Raw genomic sequence first — 13116 nt, 5'->3', positions numbered from 1 at the left:
AGAAAGACAAAAAGGGGAAATCTGCAGGAAGAAAAGGGTGATCTGGGTAGGTGGGGAGAGAAACAAGAGAACAACCAGCGGACCAAATTTGGTGATGCATCATGGTCACGTACCACCTGAGGCATGTTGCACATATGTTAAGAAGACTGAAACTAAGAAGTGGGAGTGTGAAAGACACAATCAGATAAGGGGGAAAGAAAATAGTGAAATGGAAGACAGAACATAAGCAAAATGGAAAAGCTGCAGTTCCAGCATGGAAAAAGGGAAGAGGCAGTGTGCTGAGGTGTGTGGGTGTTTTAAGAAAGACCAAAAAAAGAGGGAAAGAAAGAAGGGAAAATAGTTGTAATGGAGAGAACTGAAAATGATGAACAAAGAAGGGAAAAAATGCAAAAAGGCAAAGAAAAAATCTTAAAGGACAGCCACAACAGGATCGGGGTTTCTGACCCTTGGGGCACCAGGGCTCTGGCCTTCTGTCCCATGGGAGCACCGGGACTAAGGGCTTTAGACCTGGGGGGAGAGCTGGGGCTTGGGGATTCAGCTCCGTGGCTCCATTCCTGGCTTCAGCCCGGGGGGGGGGGCGGGAAACGGGACGCTGGGGCTCCCCACTGCTCTGCTCTCAGCTTCAGTTAGGGCTTGGGGCATCAGCTACGGGGAGGAGTGCTGGGACTGAAACTGGTGCTCTCCTCGTAGTGAAAGCTCTGAGTCCAGTGCCCCAGAGGGGCTGAAGCCGGGACCGGAGCCATGGGGCTAAAGCTCCAAGCCCCAGTGCTCTCCCCAGTCTAAAGCCCTGAGTCCCGAGCTCCCCACCTGCACCTGGAGGCCTGACCCTCAATCCTTGCGACTATAGCCCCAACCCCTTGTGGCTGAAGCCCTGAGACTTTATGCCCCCTGCGGGGCTTAAGACCCAAGCTCCTGGGCCCCAGGGCTCCAAAGGGTCAGAAGCCCTGAACTCCCCCCCAAACATGCAGCTGCAAGCCCAATCTCACCGTGGTGGAAGCCTTGAGCCCCAGGGCTAAAGCCCCAAGGCAGTACAGTATTTGCTTTTTTTTTGGTCTGCACTGCTGCTTGATTGATGATGTCTGGTTCCACAGGGTGTCTGGTTGACCAGTAAGTCCGTAACTCTGGTGTTAGTATCTTTGAGATTCAATTCTACAGCAAGGCTACATCTTCACTAGAAACTGTGCAGTGGCACGTCTGCCGTGCTGTAGCTGCGCTACTGTAGTGCTTCAGTGTAGATACGCTCTACAACGATTCGAGGGGTTCTCCCATCACTGAAGTTAATCCACATCCCTGAGAAGTGGTAGCCATGTAGACAGAAGAATTCTTCCATCAACCTAGCACGGTCTACCCTGGAGGTTAGGTTGGCTTAATGATGTTGCTCAGGGGGTTAGATTTTTCCACACCCCTGAGTGATGTAGCTGGGTTGACCTAACTTTTTAGTGTAGGCCCAGATTTAATCAAGTGAGTCAAAGAAGAAAGCAGAGAGTGGATTGTGAGGCATAAACATTTTACAGTGATTAACAGTTTGCCTGGAAGTTGACATTCTTCTCTGCCAGTAACCAAGAATGCTTGCTGTTAGTCAGCCACTTACCAAGGAATCCACAATGCAGACAGAGAAAAAGGGATTGAGGAGAGGAATCAATCCTTTCAATGCAGGTACAATATAATTTTTTTTTCAGAGATCAAACTTTTCAAGACAATGGTGCTAATGGCTTTTCATCCAGTTTAAGAATGCCAAAGTTTGATATAATATGAAGTACTTCTTTCTTGGTTCTAAAAATTCCCCATATTGTTTTCAATCTGAGGTTGAATCAATTATAATTGTAATGGCTTCCTCATTATCCTCTTAGGACATTAAACTATTGACTTTTTAACATGAAGTACTTTTAAATGTCATCTACATTTAACTATAGTTCCATTTCTTCATTCTTGCATTGTCTTCCACCCAAAGTAGCTAGATGGATCTCCCTTCACTACAGCCACAAAAGTTAATTTACCCACAATAGAACTCTAGAATAGAATACTCTATAAACACAATAGAATACTCCCAGATGAGTATTGTTCCTTAACTAGAGGTAGATTGCTTTAAATTGTATTTTCAATTACTTTCGGATTTAGAAGGGAAAACACCTGATTTATTCGGTTGCATACGTTTGTTCAAATAATTCCAGAACTCTTTTGGGAAGAGAAAAAAAGTGACCTTCACAATCTGGAAAGATAATGTGGGAATATACCATGTAGTTCCCTGGATGGGAAATGTCCCAATAATGAGTCATTCCAGAGCAAATTAATGAAGTAGCAAAAAGGATGAAAAGATTATAACATTAAGAATTTCTAGTTTTGTAGTCAGAATAGCCTTCAAATGCTCTGCACACCACATTAAAAGTGAACATTTGCCTGTCAGCTACATCATCTTATTAAGCAATCAGGAACTGATACACTTTACTTTTTCGCAAAAAGAAAAGGAGGACTTGTGGCACCTTAGAGACTAACCAATTTATTAGAGCATAAGCTTTCGTGAGCTACAGCTCACTTCTTCAGATGCATATCGTGGAAACTGCAGCAGGCTTTATATATACACAGAGAATATGAAACAATACCTATTCCCACCCCACTGTCCTGCTGGTAATAGCTTATCTAAAGTGATTTCCAGCACAAATCCAGGTTTTCTCACCCTCCACCCCCCCACACAAATTCACTCTCCTGCTGGTGATAGCCCATCCAAAGTGATAACTCTTTACACAATGTGCATGACAATTAAGCTGGGCTATTTCCTGCATAAATCCAGGTTCTCACATCCCCCCCACCCCCATACACACACAAACTCACTCTCCTGCTGGTAATAGCTCATCCAAACTGACCACTCTTCAAGTTAAAATCCAAGTTAAACCAGAACATCTGGGGGGGGGGGGTAGGAAAAAACAAGAGGAAACAGGCTACCTTGCATAATGACTTAGCCACTCCAAGTCTCTATTTAAGCCTAAATTAATAGTATCCAATTTGCAAATGAATTCCAATTCAGCAGTTTCTCGCTGGAGTCTGGATTTGAAGTTTTTTTGTTTTAAGATAGCGACCTTCATGTCTGTGATCGCGTGACCAGAGAGATTGAAGTGTTCTCCGACTGGTTTATGAATGTTATAATTCTTGACATCTGATTTGTGTCCATTTATTCTTTTACGTAGAGACTGTCCAGTTTGACCAATGTACATGGCAGAGGGGCATTGCTGGCACATGATGGCATATATCACATTGGTGGATGTGCAGGTGAACGAGCCTCTGATAGTGTGGCTGATGTTATTAGGCCCTGTGATGGTGTCCCCTGAATAGATATGTGGGCACAGTTGGAAACGGGCTTTGTTGCAAGGATAAGTTCCTGGGTTAGTGGTTCTGTTGTGTGGTATGTGGTTGTTGGTGAGTATTTGCTTCAGGTTGTGGGGCTGTCTGTAGGCAAGGACTGGCCTGTCTCCCAAGATTTGTGAGAGTGTTGGGTCATCCTTTAGGATAGGTTGTAGATCCTTAATAATGCGTTGGAGGGGTTTTAGTTGGGGGCTGAAGGTGACGGCTAGTGGCGTTCTGTTATTTTCTTTGTTAGGCCTGTCCTGTAGTAGGTAACTTCTGGGAACTCTTCTGGCTCTATCAATCTGTTTCTTTACTTCTGCAGGTGGGTATTGTAGTTGTAAGAAAGCTTGACAGAGATCTTGTAGGTGTTTGTCTCTGTCTGAGGGGTTGGAGCAAATGCGGTTGTATCGCAGAGCTTGGCTGTAGACGATGGATCGTGTGGTGTGGTCAGGGTGAAAGCTGGAGGAATGCAGGTAGGAATAGCGGTCAGTAGGTTTCCGGTATAGGGTGGTGTTTATGTGACCATTGTTTATTAGCACTGTAGTGTCCAGGAAGTGGATCTCTTGTGTGGACTGGACCAGGCTGAGGTTGGTGGTGGGATGGAAATTGTTGAAATCATGGTGGAATTCCTCAAGGGCTTCTTTTCCATGGGTCCAGATGATGAAGATGTCATCAATATAGCGCAAGTAGAGTAGGGGCTTTAGGGGACGAGAGCTGAGGAAGCGTTGTTCTAAATCAGCCATAAAAATGTTGGCATACTGTGGGGCCATGCAGGTACCCATAGCAGTGCCGCTGATCTGAAGGTATACATTGTCCCCAAATGTGAAATAGTTATGGGTAAGGACAAAGTCACAAAGTTCAGCCACCAGGTTAGCCGTGACATTATCGGGGATAGTGTTCTTGACGGCTTGTAGTCCATCTTTGTGTGGAATGTTGGTGTAGAGGGCTTCTACATCCATAGTGGCCAGGATGGTGTTATCAGGAAGATCACCGATGGATTGTAGTTTCCTCAGGAAGTCAGTGGTGTCTCGAAGGTAGCTGGGAGTGCTGGTAGCGTAGGGCCTGAGGAGGGAGTCTACATAGCCAGACAATCCTGCTGTCAGGGTGCCAATGCCTGAGATGATGGGGCGCCCAGGATTTCCAGGTTTATGGATCTTGGGTAGTAGATAGAATATCCCAGGTCGGGGTTCCAGGGGTGTGTCTGTGCGGATTTGATCTTGTGCTTTTTCAGGAAGTTTCTTGAGCAAATGCTGTAGTTGCTTTTGGTAACTCTCAGTGGGATCAGAGGGTAATGGCTTGTAGAAACTCGTGTTGGAGAGCTGCCGAGCAGCCTCTTGTTCATATTCCGACCTATTCATGATGACAACAGCACCTCCTTTGTCAGCCTTTTTGATTATGATGTCAGAGTTGTTTCTGAGGCTGTGGATGGCATTGCGTTCCGCATGGCTGAGGTTATGGGGCAAGTGATGCTGCTTTTCCACAATTTCAGCCCGTGCACGTCGGCGGAAGCACTCTATGTAGAAGTCCAGTCTGCTGTTTCGACCTTCAGGAGGAGTCCACCTAGAATCCCTCTTTCTGTAGTGTTGGTTGGGAGACCTCTGTGGATTAGTATGCTGTTCAGAGGTATTTTGGAAATATTCCTTGAGTCGGAGACGTCGAAAATAGGATTCTAGGTCACCACAGAACTGTATCATGTTCGTGGGGGTGGAGGGGCAGAAGGAGAGGCCCCGAGATAGAACAGCTCCTTCTGCTGGGCTGAGAGTATAGTTGGATAGGTTAACAATATTGCTAGGTGGGTTGAGGGAACCATTGCTGTGGCCCCTTGTAGCATGTAGTAGTTTAGAAAGTTTAGTGTCCTTTTTCTTTTGTAGAGAAGCAAAGTGTGCGTTGTAAATGGCTTGTCTAGTTTTAGTAAAATCCAGCCACGAGGAAGTGTGTGTGGAAGGTTGGTTTTTTATGAGAGTATCCATTTTTGAGAGCTCATTCTTAATCTTTCCCTGTTTGCTGTAGAGGATGTTGATCAGGTGATTCCGCAGTTTCTTTGAGAGCGTGTGGCATAAGCTGTCAGCATAGTCTGTGTGGTATGTAGATTGTAATGGATTTTTTACCTTCAGTCCTTTTTTTACCTCAGTCCCCTCAGACAGAGACAAACACCTACAAGATCTCTGTCAAGCTTTCTTACAACTACAATACCCACCTGCAGAAGTAAAGAAACAGATTGATAGAGCCAGAAGAGTTCCCAGAAGTTACCTACTACAGGACAGGCCTAACAAAGAAAATAACAGAACGCCACTAGCCGTCACCTTCAGCCCCCAACTAAAACCCCTCCAACGCATTATTAAGGATCTACAACCTATCCTAAAGGATGACCCAACACTCTCACAAATCTTGGGAGACAGGCCAGTCCTTGCCTACAGACAGCCCCACAACCTGAAGCAAATACTCACCAACAACCACATACCACACAACAGAACCACTAACCCAGGAACTTATCCTTGCAACAAAGCCCGTTTCCAACTGTGCCCACATATCTATTCAGGGGACACCATCACAGGGCCTAATAACATCAGCCACACTATCAGAGGCTCGTTCACCTGCACATCCACCAATGTGATATATGCCATCATGTGCCAGCAATGCCCCTCTGCCATGTACATTGGTCAAACTGGACAGTCTCTACGTAAAAGAATAAATGGACACAAATCAGATGTCAAGAATTATAACATTCATAAACCAGTCGGAGAACACTTCAATCTCTCTGGTCACGCGATCACAGACATGAAGGTCGCTATCTTAAAACAAAAAAACTTCAAATCCAGACTCCAGCGAGAAACTGCTGAATTGGAATTCATTTGCAAATTGGATACTATTAATTTAGGCTTAAATAGAGACTTGGAGTGGCTAAGTCATTATGCAAGGTAGCCTGTTTCCTCTTGTTTTTTCCTACCCCCCCCCCCCCCCAGATGTTCTGGTTTAACTTGGATTTTAACTTGAAGAGTGGTCAGTTTGGATGAGCTATTACCAGCAGGAGAGTGAGTTTGTGTGTGTATGGGGGTGGGGGGGATGTGAGAACCTGGATTTATGCAGGAAATAGCCCAGCTTAATTGTCATGCACATTGTGTAAAGAGTTATCACTTTGGATGGGCTATCACCAGCAGGAGAGTGAATTTGTGTGGGGGGGTGGAGGGTGAGAAAACCTGGATTTGTGCTGGAAATCACTTTAGATAAGCTATTACCAGCAGGACAGTGGGGTGGGAATAGGTATTGTTTCATATTCTCTGTGTATATATAAAGCCTGCTGCAGTTTCCACGATATGCATCTGAAGAAGTGAGCTGTAGCTCACGAAAGCTTATGCTCTAATAAATTGGTTAGTCTCTAAGGTGCCACAAGTCCTCCTTTTCTTTTTGCGAATACAGACTAACACGGCTGTTACTCTGAAACTTTACTTTTTGTGGAAAATGGTAAGATCAACATTAATCTTGAAGTACAGTAGAACCTCAGAGTTACAAACACCAGAGTTATGACCTGACCGGTCAACCACACCCCTCATTTGGAACTGGAAGTATGCAATCAAGCGGCAGCAGAGACCAAAAAAAAAAAAAAAAAGGCCAATACAGTACAGTAGTGTGTTAAATGTAAATAACTAAATAAATAAAGGTAAAGTTTAAAAAAGATTTGATAAGGTAAGGAAACTGTTCTAGTGCTTTTTTCATTTAAATTAAGATGATTAAAAGCAGGTTTTTTTCTTCTGCATAGTAAAGTTTCAAAGCTGTATTAAGTCAAAAGTTGTAAACTTTTGAAAGAACCACCATAATGTTTTGTTCAGAGTAATGAATATTTCAGAGTTATGAACAACCTACATTCCCAAGGTGTTCATAACTCTGAGGTTCTATTGTACTTTCAGAAAATGTAACTTGTTGCCTTTAGTTGCCATGTAAAGTTACCTCTTTCCCATAAAACAAATCTAATGGATTGGATAAAAGGTTCCCAAACGTTGCTGCCCCTTGTTCACTTGCTTGGTGGTCTGCCAGGAGAGCACTAACTGGTCATGTGGGGCTGGCTCCTCTGTTTTCAGTTCATACATTTCTTTGAGACAACTACAAATTCATTAATTTGCGTAATTCTATTTGTTCAAGAAAGCTGAAAAAAAGCAAGCTGTAGCTGCCACACGGATGTTACATGATGACAAAGATAGGTAATGTGGGCCACACATTCATGATTGGGGCAGGATGTGGGACACAAGTCAATTTCTCTATTGTGATGTTGTCTGTGCTACAAAAAAGTTAGAGAATTCTTGTATTATACTGTGGTCTAATTACGATGAAACCTTTCTTTTTGAAACATCTGCAGTATGCAGACTGCAGCAGAAACCACACAGAATTCATATCAAATTATAATTGGTCTTATCTCAATTGTTATAGAAGTTTGGAAAATATACTTTGAAGTATGTGCCCAAAATAAAAACTTAAAATAAAATGACATTTGTCCTCCCAAATTTGATTTAGATGATGTATCTACTGTACGAGTCATAAAAAAGACATTTCAGCTATGTGTTACAATATACTTCATGTGTACAGACACTGGAAAAAAATTAGCTTTGCTACAAAGCCATACACTGAAAAACTACATGAGGATTTACTTACAGATGATCCTGGAGTTATTCTTGACACCACCAGAGGCATTTTTTGATCAACACCACCCTAAAAGATGTTAAGTAAACAGTGACTATAAAGATACCATTAGGATGTACGCAGTATACAACAAATAGTCTATTTTTTGTTCCTATGTGAATATAAAATTTATGCTTTGTACTTCACTGTCATGGGCTTGACCTCGCAAGGTGCTCAGTACTCATGCTTAAGTGCTGTGCTGAACTGGGACCAGAGAACTCAGCATCTTGCAGGATCAAACTATGAATCTCCAAGTGTTGTTGGTTTTTTATCCCTTTTTTATTTTATATGACACCGAAGTCTTATGGACATAAAATACATCTTCCCCAGGACTCGTGAGTGAAACAGGTGACCTAACAATGCCCACAAATAAGTGACAGGGATCAGATGCTAGAACTGGAGCCTGGTTCTCATTTTCACTATAGCCACTTTATATATATATTTATATATTCAGGCAGTGTAACAGGGCCTTAAAAAGGACATTAATCAGAAATTACGGAAGCTGCCGCTGCACCTCCTCCTCCAATTCCTTCATTTACTAGTTGTCACCTTTGCAATAACTGGTTCACCACTGGGTGCACACACACCATTAACATGTTCTGTTGATTGTAAAACATGAAGGGCCTAGTTCTCCAAAAATGAGCGCCTGAAGTTAGGCTCCATAGTCCACTGGTAGGCACCTGAATAAATGATCTGCTTTTCAGATGTGTTGGACATACAGCAACTTCTACTAAAGACAACAGAAGCAGTTGGATACTTACTTTAGCCAATTAGGCCATTATTTGGGTGCCTATATAAGCAATTTAGGAACTTAATCTTAAACACCTATTTCTGAAAAATCTTGGCTAGAGTTTTTAACTCTTCAAAAAAAAATCCTTGTGGGACAGCAAAGGCTCATCATATCCCTTAATCTCTTACCTCTGATGTAAACATGGATATAAAAAATGGAAAACAATATTGATTTGTTCAGTTAAGACACTAGTTACTTAACTATATTGCATGTTCATGAGATTTTAAGGCTCCCTTTTTACCTTCAGATTAAATCCAAATTTCCCATCTTCATCTGGAGTGATTCGCACCAAAAGCAAATCTCCATCAATTACTTCATTCTGCAACACATTGAAAAAAAAATCTTCTAATATTTTCTATTTCTTTACACAAAATAATGGCAAAAAGAACACAATATTTCCTATTAATTCATATTAGAAAAAGTAAACATGGTAAAAATGATGAGGAGCTAGGATTGTACAGTACACAAAAACTGTTTGTATTTTGCTGTTTATTATACTGGAAGTGGCAGAGACTACCACAATTAATGATGCACAATGGTTTTGATCACAAGCCTGTTGCCCACAATTTTTAGAAATGATCACCTCCTCAATGCCTGATCCCTTGCCAAAGAGGACTTTTTGTTAAGTTTCAGACAAAAGTAGGCTAGACATTATTGATTTCAAGAACTATAAAAAATAAATGTTTCCATAAAGAAGTATATTTGGAATCTTTTTGAAGAGTTCCACAAGCCAGAGTGTCTGAAGTTTGAGGTGTAAAAATTGGCATTGACATAATCTTAATTGAGGGGTAGTTTACTTTATGGATTCACAGCAGAATTAACTGCGATTAGACTGAGTTACTGGCGTTGGAAAATTGCATGCTGAGCATACTTAGATTTTTCGAAACTATAATCTAAAGTGCAAAACTTAGAAAGTAATGGCTGCACATAGAGCAGGTTGAAAAATCTTACTGAACAATTTTCCATAAGAAAATTAAGTGTCATTGAAATGTTTTGCTAAAAGCAAAACTTTTTGCAGAGACATGCTGATGACAAACTTTTTGATGGGAAAAATCTAAATGATTAATTTCAACTTTCTTGTCTCATTTAATTTGTGTTTGACTTTCATATTATATTATATATTATGTGTTATAATACAATGTTTTAACATCATCAAAATGAAACATTTTTATGTATCTGAATTTCACAAGAAATTACATCTTTTTGTTTCAATTCAAAATGTCGATATTACCAGCAGGACTGAGTCCATTTTTTGACCAGCTCTACACGCACACATCAATCCAACTGATTCAGCTACGGATTTAAACCCTTAAGGACAGCAAGGACCGGGTGCTAGTTTTAGAAACTGTTAAAATATATTAAGTGAACTGCCAATATCCTCACAGCAAAAAGCACAGGCCATGCAAATTTGTCTAACTTGCATAAATTTCAGTATATTTACATAAAACTGTTTAGAACTAGGGAAAGGCAAAAAAAAAAAAAGGGGAGAGGGGAGAGAAGAGGGAATAGGAAATCCCAGCATTTGATTGTTTTCCTCTTCCGCGCTTGCCCACATCAACATTTCAGTCCTTCACCCCAAGGAATGTCATTTTATCCACCATCCACATTTCATTGTTATTATCCCCCTCTCTGTCCTGAAGCATTTGAATTTAATCTTCCCCCAATAGCATTTCACACTCCCCATCAAGAGGCTCAATTTTAGCTATTCCACCCTCCACCCTTGCATTCCCTGCCACACCCTAGGCATTTTTACTCTGCCATACACCTCTCCCCTACCCCACTTCCCACACGTGGTTTAGTTCGGCAGTATGGAGGGGGAGAAGGGTGAGGGAAGCAGTCAAGGAAACAGGAGGGGAGTAGAAGGTTGTTAGACCCCTGGAAGACTTGTGAGGCTGGGGAGGGGAAGCAATAAGGGGGCTTCAGGGCTAGGTATGGTGCTTGGGAATAGTCAGCATAGCACTGGAGTTGGTACTAGTGAGGGAGATGGGGGGCCCTGGGCAGCAGCTCTCTCTGGAGGGGATGGGGAAAAGGGGTTAGAGAGATTGAGGGGCAAGGGGAGCCAGAGAGTGGTGGGCAGCTGTTGCCTGCTGTATATGCTGAGGGGCACTGCTGTCTACCGGCATGTATAACAGCTCTGACTGACTTTTCTTCCTCCAGAGACGGGGAACTAGGGTGAAGGGCAAACAACTATATGGGGCTTTCCCCTTAAATTAGGGGTTTTTTTTCTGCAGATGGGGCTGAAAATTTGGAGCCTATGGAAAAGCCACAGAGCTGGCAGACTTGCCTGCCACATTGCATAGTGTTTTCCTCTTTGGTAAATGTAAATCTTAATAGACCAGACTTACTCTTATTAGTGCATGCCATTAAACATGTAAATTGTGCAACAGTCAAGTTAACACTGCTGGAATAACCCTATGAATGCTTTATCTCACTGACTGGATGCACATTTATACTAGGCATTCTCCGTTAAACAACTTACCTTCTCACAGTAGTACTGACTGGAATCTTCTGTTAAGCTCCCTTTGGTGACATTGTCATATGTTTCTAAAAACTGTTTGTCCACCCCATCCAATGGATAAGAGCCTGAAAAGTTACCAACTCCATTGGGAGACTGGGACAAGGCAACAGGTGAGGTATGAGTCAGACAGTTCTGTGTTGGACTATTTTCCAATACATTCCTTCATTAAAAGAAAAAGAAGGTACATTAAAAAGGTACTGATATTCATGGGTCTAAACTCAACATACAGTAGTAATTACAAACATGTAATGTCAACTTCTTATAGCAGAGCGCCAGTTAAAGTTGAGCGTCACTTTCTATTTAACAGCAGACTATTCTAAATGCTCTAAAATCCATTACTTGGATTATCTTCAAATTTACCATGCCTCATGGGGGTGGGGAATAAGGTGATTTGGTCAAAATTTGGGGTCATTTGAACAAGGCATTCATGAGATATGCGCTACCCCTCAAAAAAACCCAACATCTGTTGATAAAATCATCTGGTTTTTTAAAACTTTTTTGCGTACATCTGGGGCTCAAACTATGCCTCTAATCCTCTTGAAACTGATCTCAGCCACTTGGCATTTATCCAGCTGTTGGGGAAGCAATATTGAAAATACTGAAAAAGTTATTAAGGGTAAAGTTTATAGAAGTTTCATCTCTGCCTCCCCAAGCCTTCTCATATCTATAGCTCCTTTTTCTGTTTCCCCTTTAAAACTGAGGAAGGGTGGGGAGCTGGGTATGAGCATGTTCAGTAAAATGGCACAGTACACAGCGCTGAGATAGTAGGGGGACATTGAGCACAGAACACCTCACTGATATTAATGAACCACTTCACACCTCTCTGAGCTTCCTATGCTACAGATGGATGTGTAGAGCTCCTTCCCCATACACTAGGCCCAGGTCTGGGGTAGTGGACTTGGCAAGGATGAGGGAGGAACAGTGCTCAGAGTAGTGGGGGTTTGCGGGGGTGGGAAGTGAGAGCAGTGGGCATGAGGAGGTGACCATTGGAGGTCATGGAGCAGTGTCGGACCAGTGGTGGGGAATTCTGAGCAGTGGGGAAGAATTTAGGAGCAATTAAAGGGTTGTTGGAGCAGTGCAGGAAAGAGTGGGATGCAAAGGAAAGCTGTGCAGTAGGAAACGTTGGGGGCTTTGAATTCTGTCCCCCAAAACCCTCTCTCTTCAAAAAACGTTCCCCACTGACTCCAGGCTAGTCCTTGCATAGTTCCTGCCTTCTCTCTCCAGCTCCATAGCCTGTGGGTCCCATTCCAATGCCCACCCTTCCCTGTGGAGGAGAATCAGGCTGTGATACAGGCAGAGAGAAAGAAGTCACAAAGATGATGCAGAGGCAGTGAAGTGACTAACATCTAGCCAGTGCATCCTGTGGCCAAGGCAATCATTAACAAGGAGCCAGAGGAAGTAAAAAAAGAGCTGGGCTGTGGAACATGGGGATACTGAGAAACTATTCTTAAAAATGACAAGGAAATGAACTTCACCAAAACCTCGTTAATGCAGTTATGGTTGCCCAGCAGTGCCTTCTGCCATGCCAGAATATTGAATTCAGCTATACCCAAACTTCTGAAAACCAGGACAAGAAGAGCTAGAGCAACAAAAACAACCCTCTGAAAACCAAGACATAGAAAATTAAGTTAAAGTACACATCATCCCTACAATGCTATTTTAACTCTGTTTCCTGGAGCTGGAAAGAGCCATTGGAAATGGTTCGGGATGAGGTAGGGTGCAATAATAAGTAGGAAGTTCTAAGAGAATGTGCCATTATTTGTAGTGGTGTGCAAAAATTTGAGTTCCAGCATTTATC

At 42.4% G+C, this 13116-nt stretch overlaps 1 protein-coding gene across 10 annotated transcripts in view; it reads right to left on the bottom strand.

The window, feature by feature from the left end:
* PTPN3 (protein tyrosine phosphatase non-receptor type 3) overlaps positions 1-13116 on the bottom strand; it is a 277972-nt gene that overhangs the window by 60305 nt on the left and 204551 nt on the right. For all 10 annotated transcript variants that reach the window (XM_073332642.1, XM_073332646.1, XM_073332643.1 and 7 more), the window contains 3 exons: positions 11280-11478; positions 9042-9119; positions 7984-8040 (listed from right to left, as the gene is read on the bottom strand). In XM_073332642.1, the coding sequence (XP_073188743.1) occupies positions 7984-8040; positions 9042-9119; positions 11280-11478 (334 nt within the window). The remainder of the gene's footprint in view (positions 1-7983; positions 8041-9041; positions 9120-11279; positions 11479-13116) is intronic.

The sequence above is a fragment of the Lepidochelys kempii genome, chromosome 2, assembly GCF_965140265.1.
Source record: "Lepidochelys kempii isolate rLepKem1 chromosome 2, rLepKem1.hap2, whole genome shotgun sequence".
Taxonomy (NCBI): domain Eukaryota; kingdom Metazoa; phylum Chordata; order Testudines; family Cheloniidae; genus Lepidochelys; species Lepidochelys kempii.
This window is presented reverse-complemented; position numbering and strand designations above follow the sequence as displayed.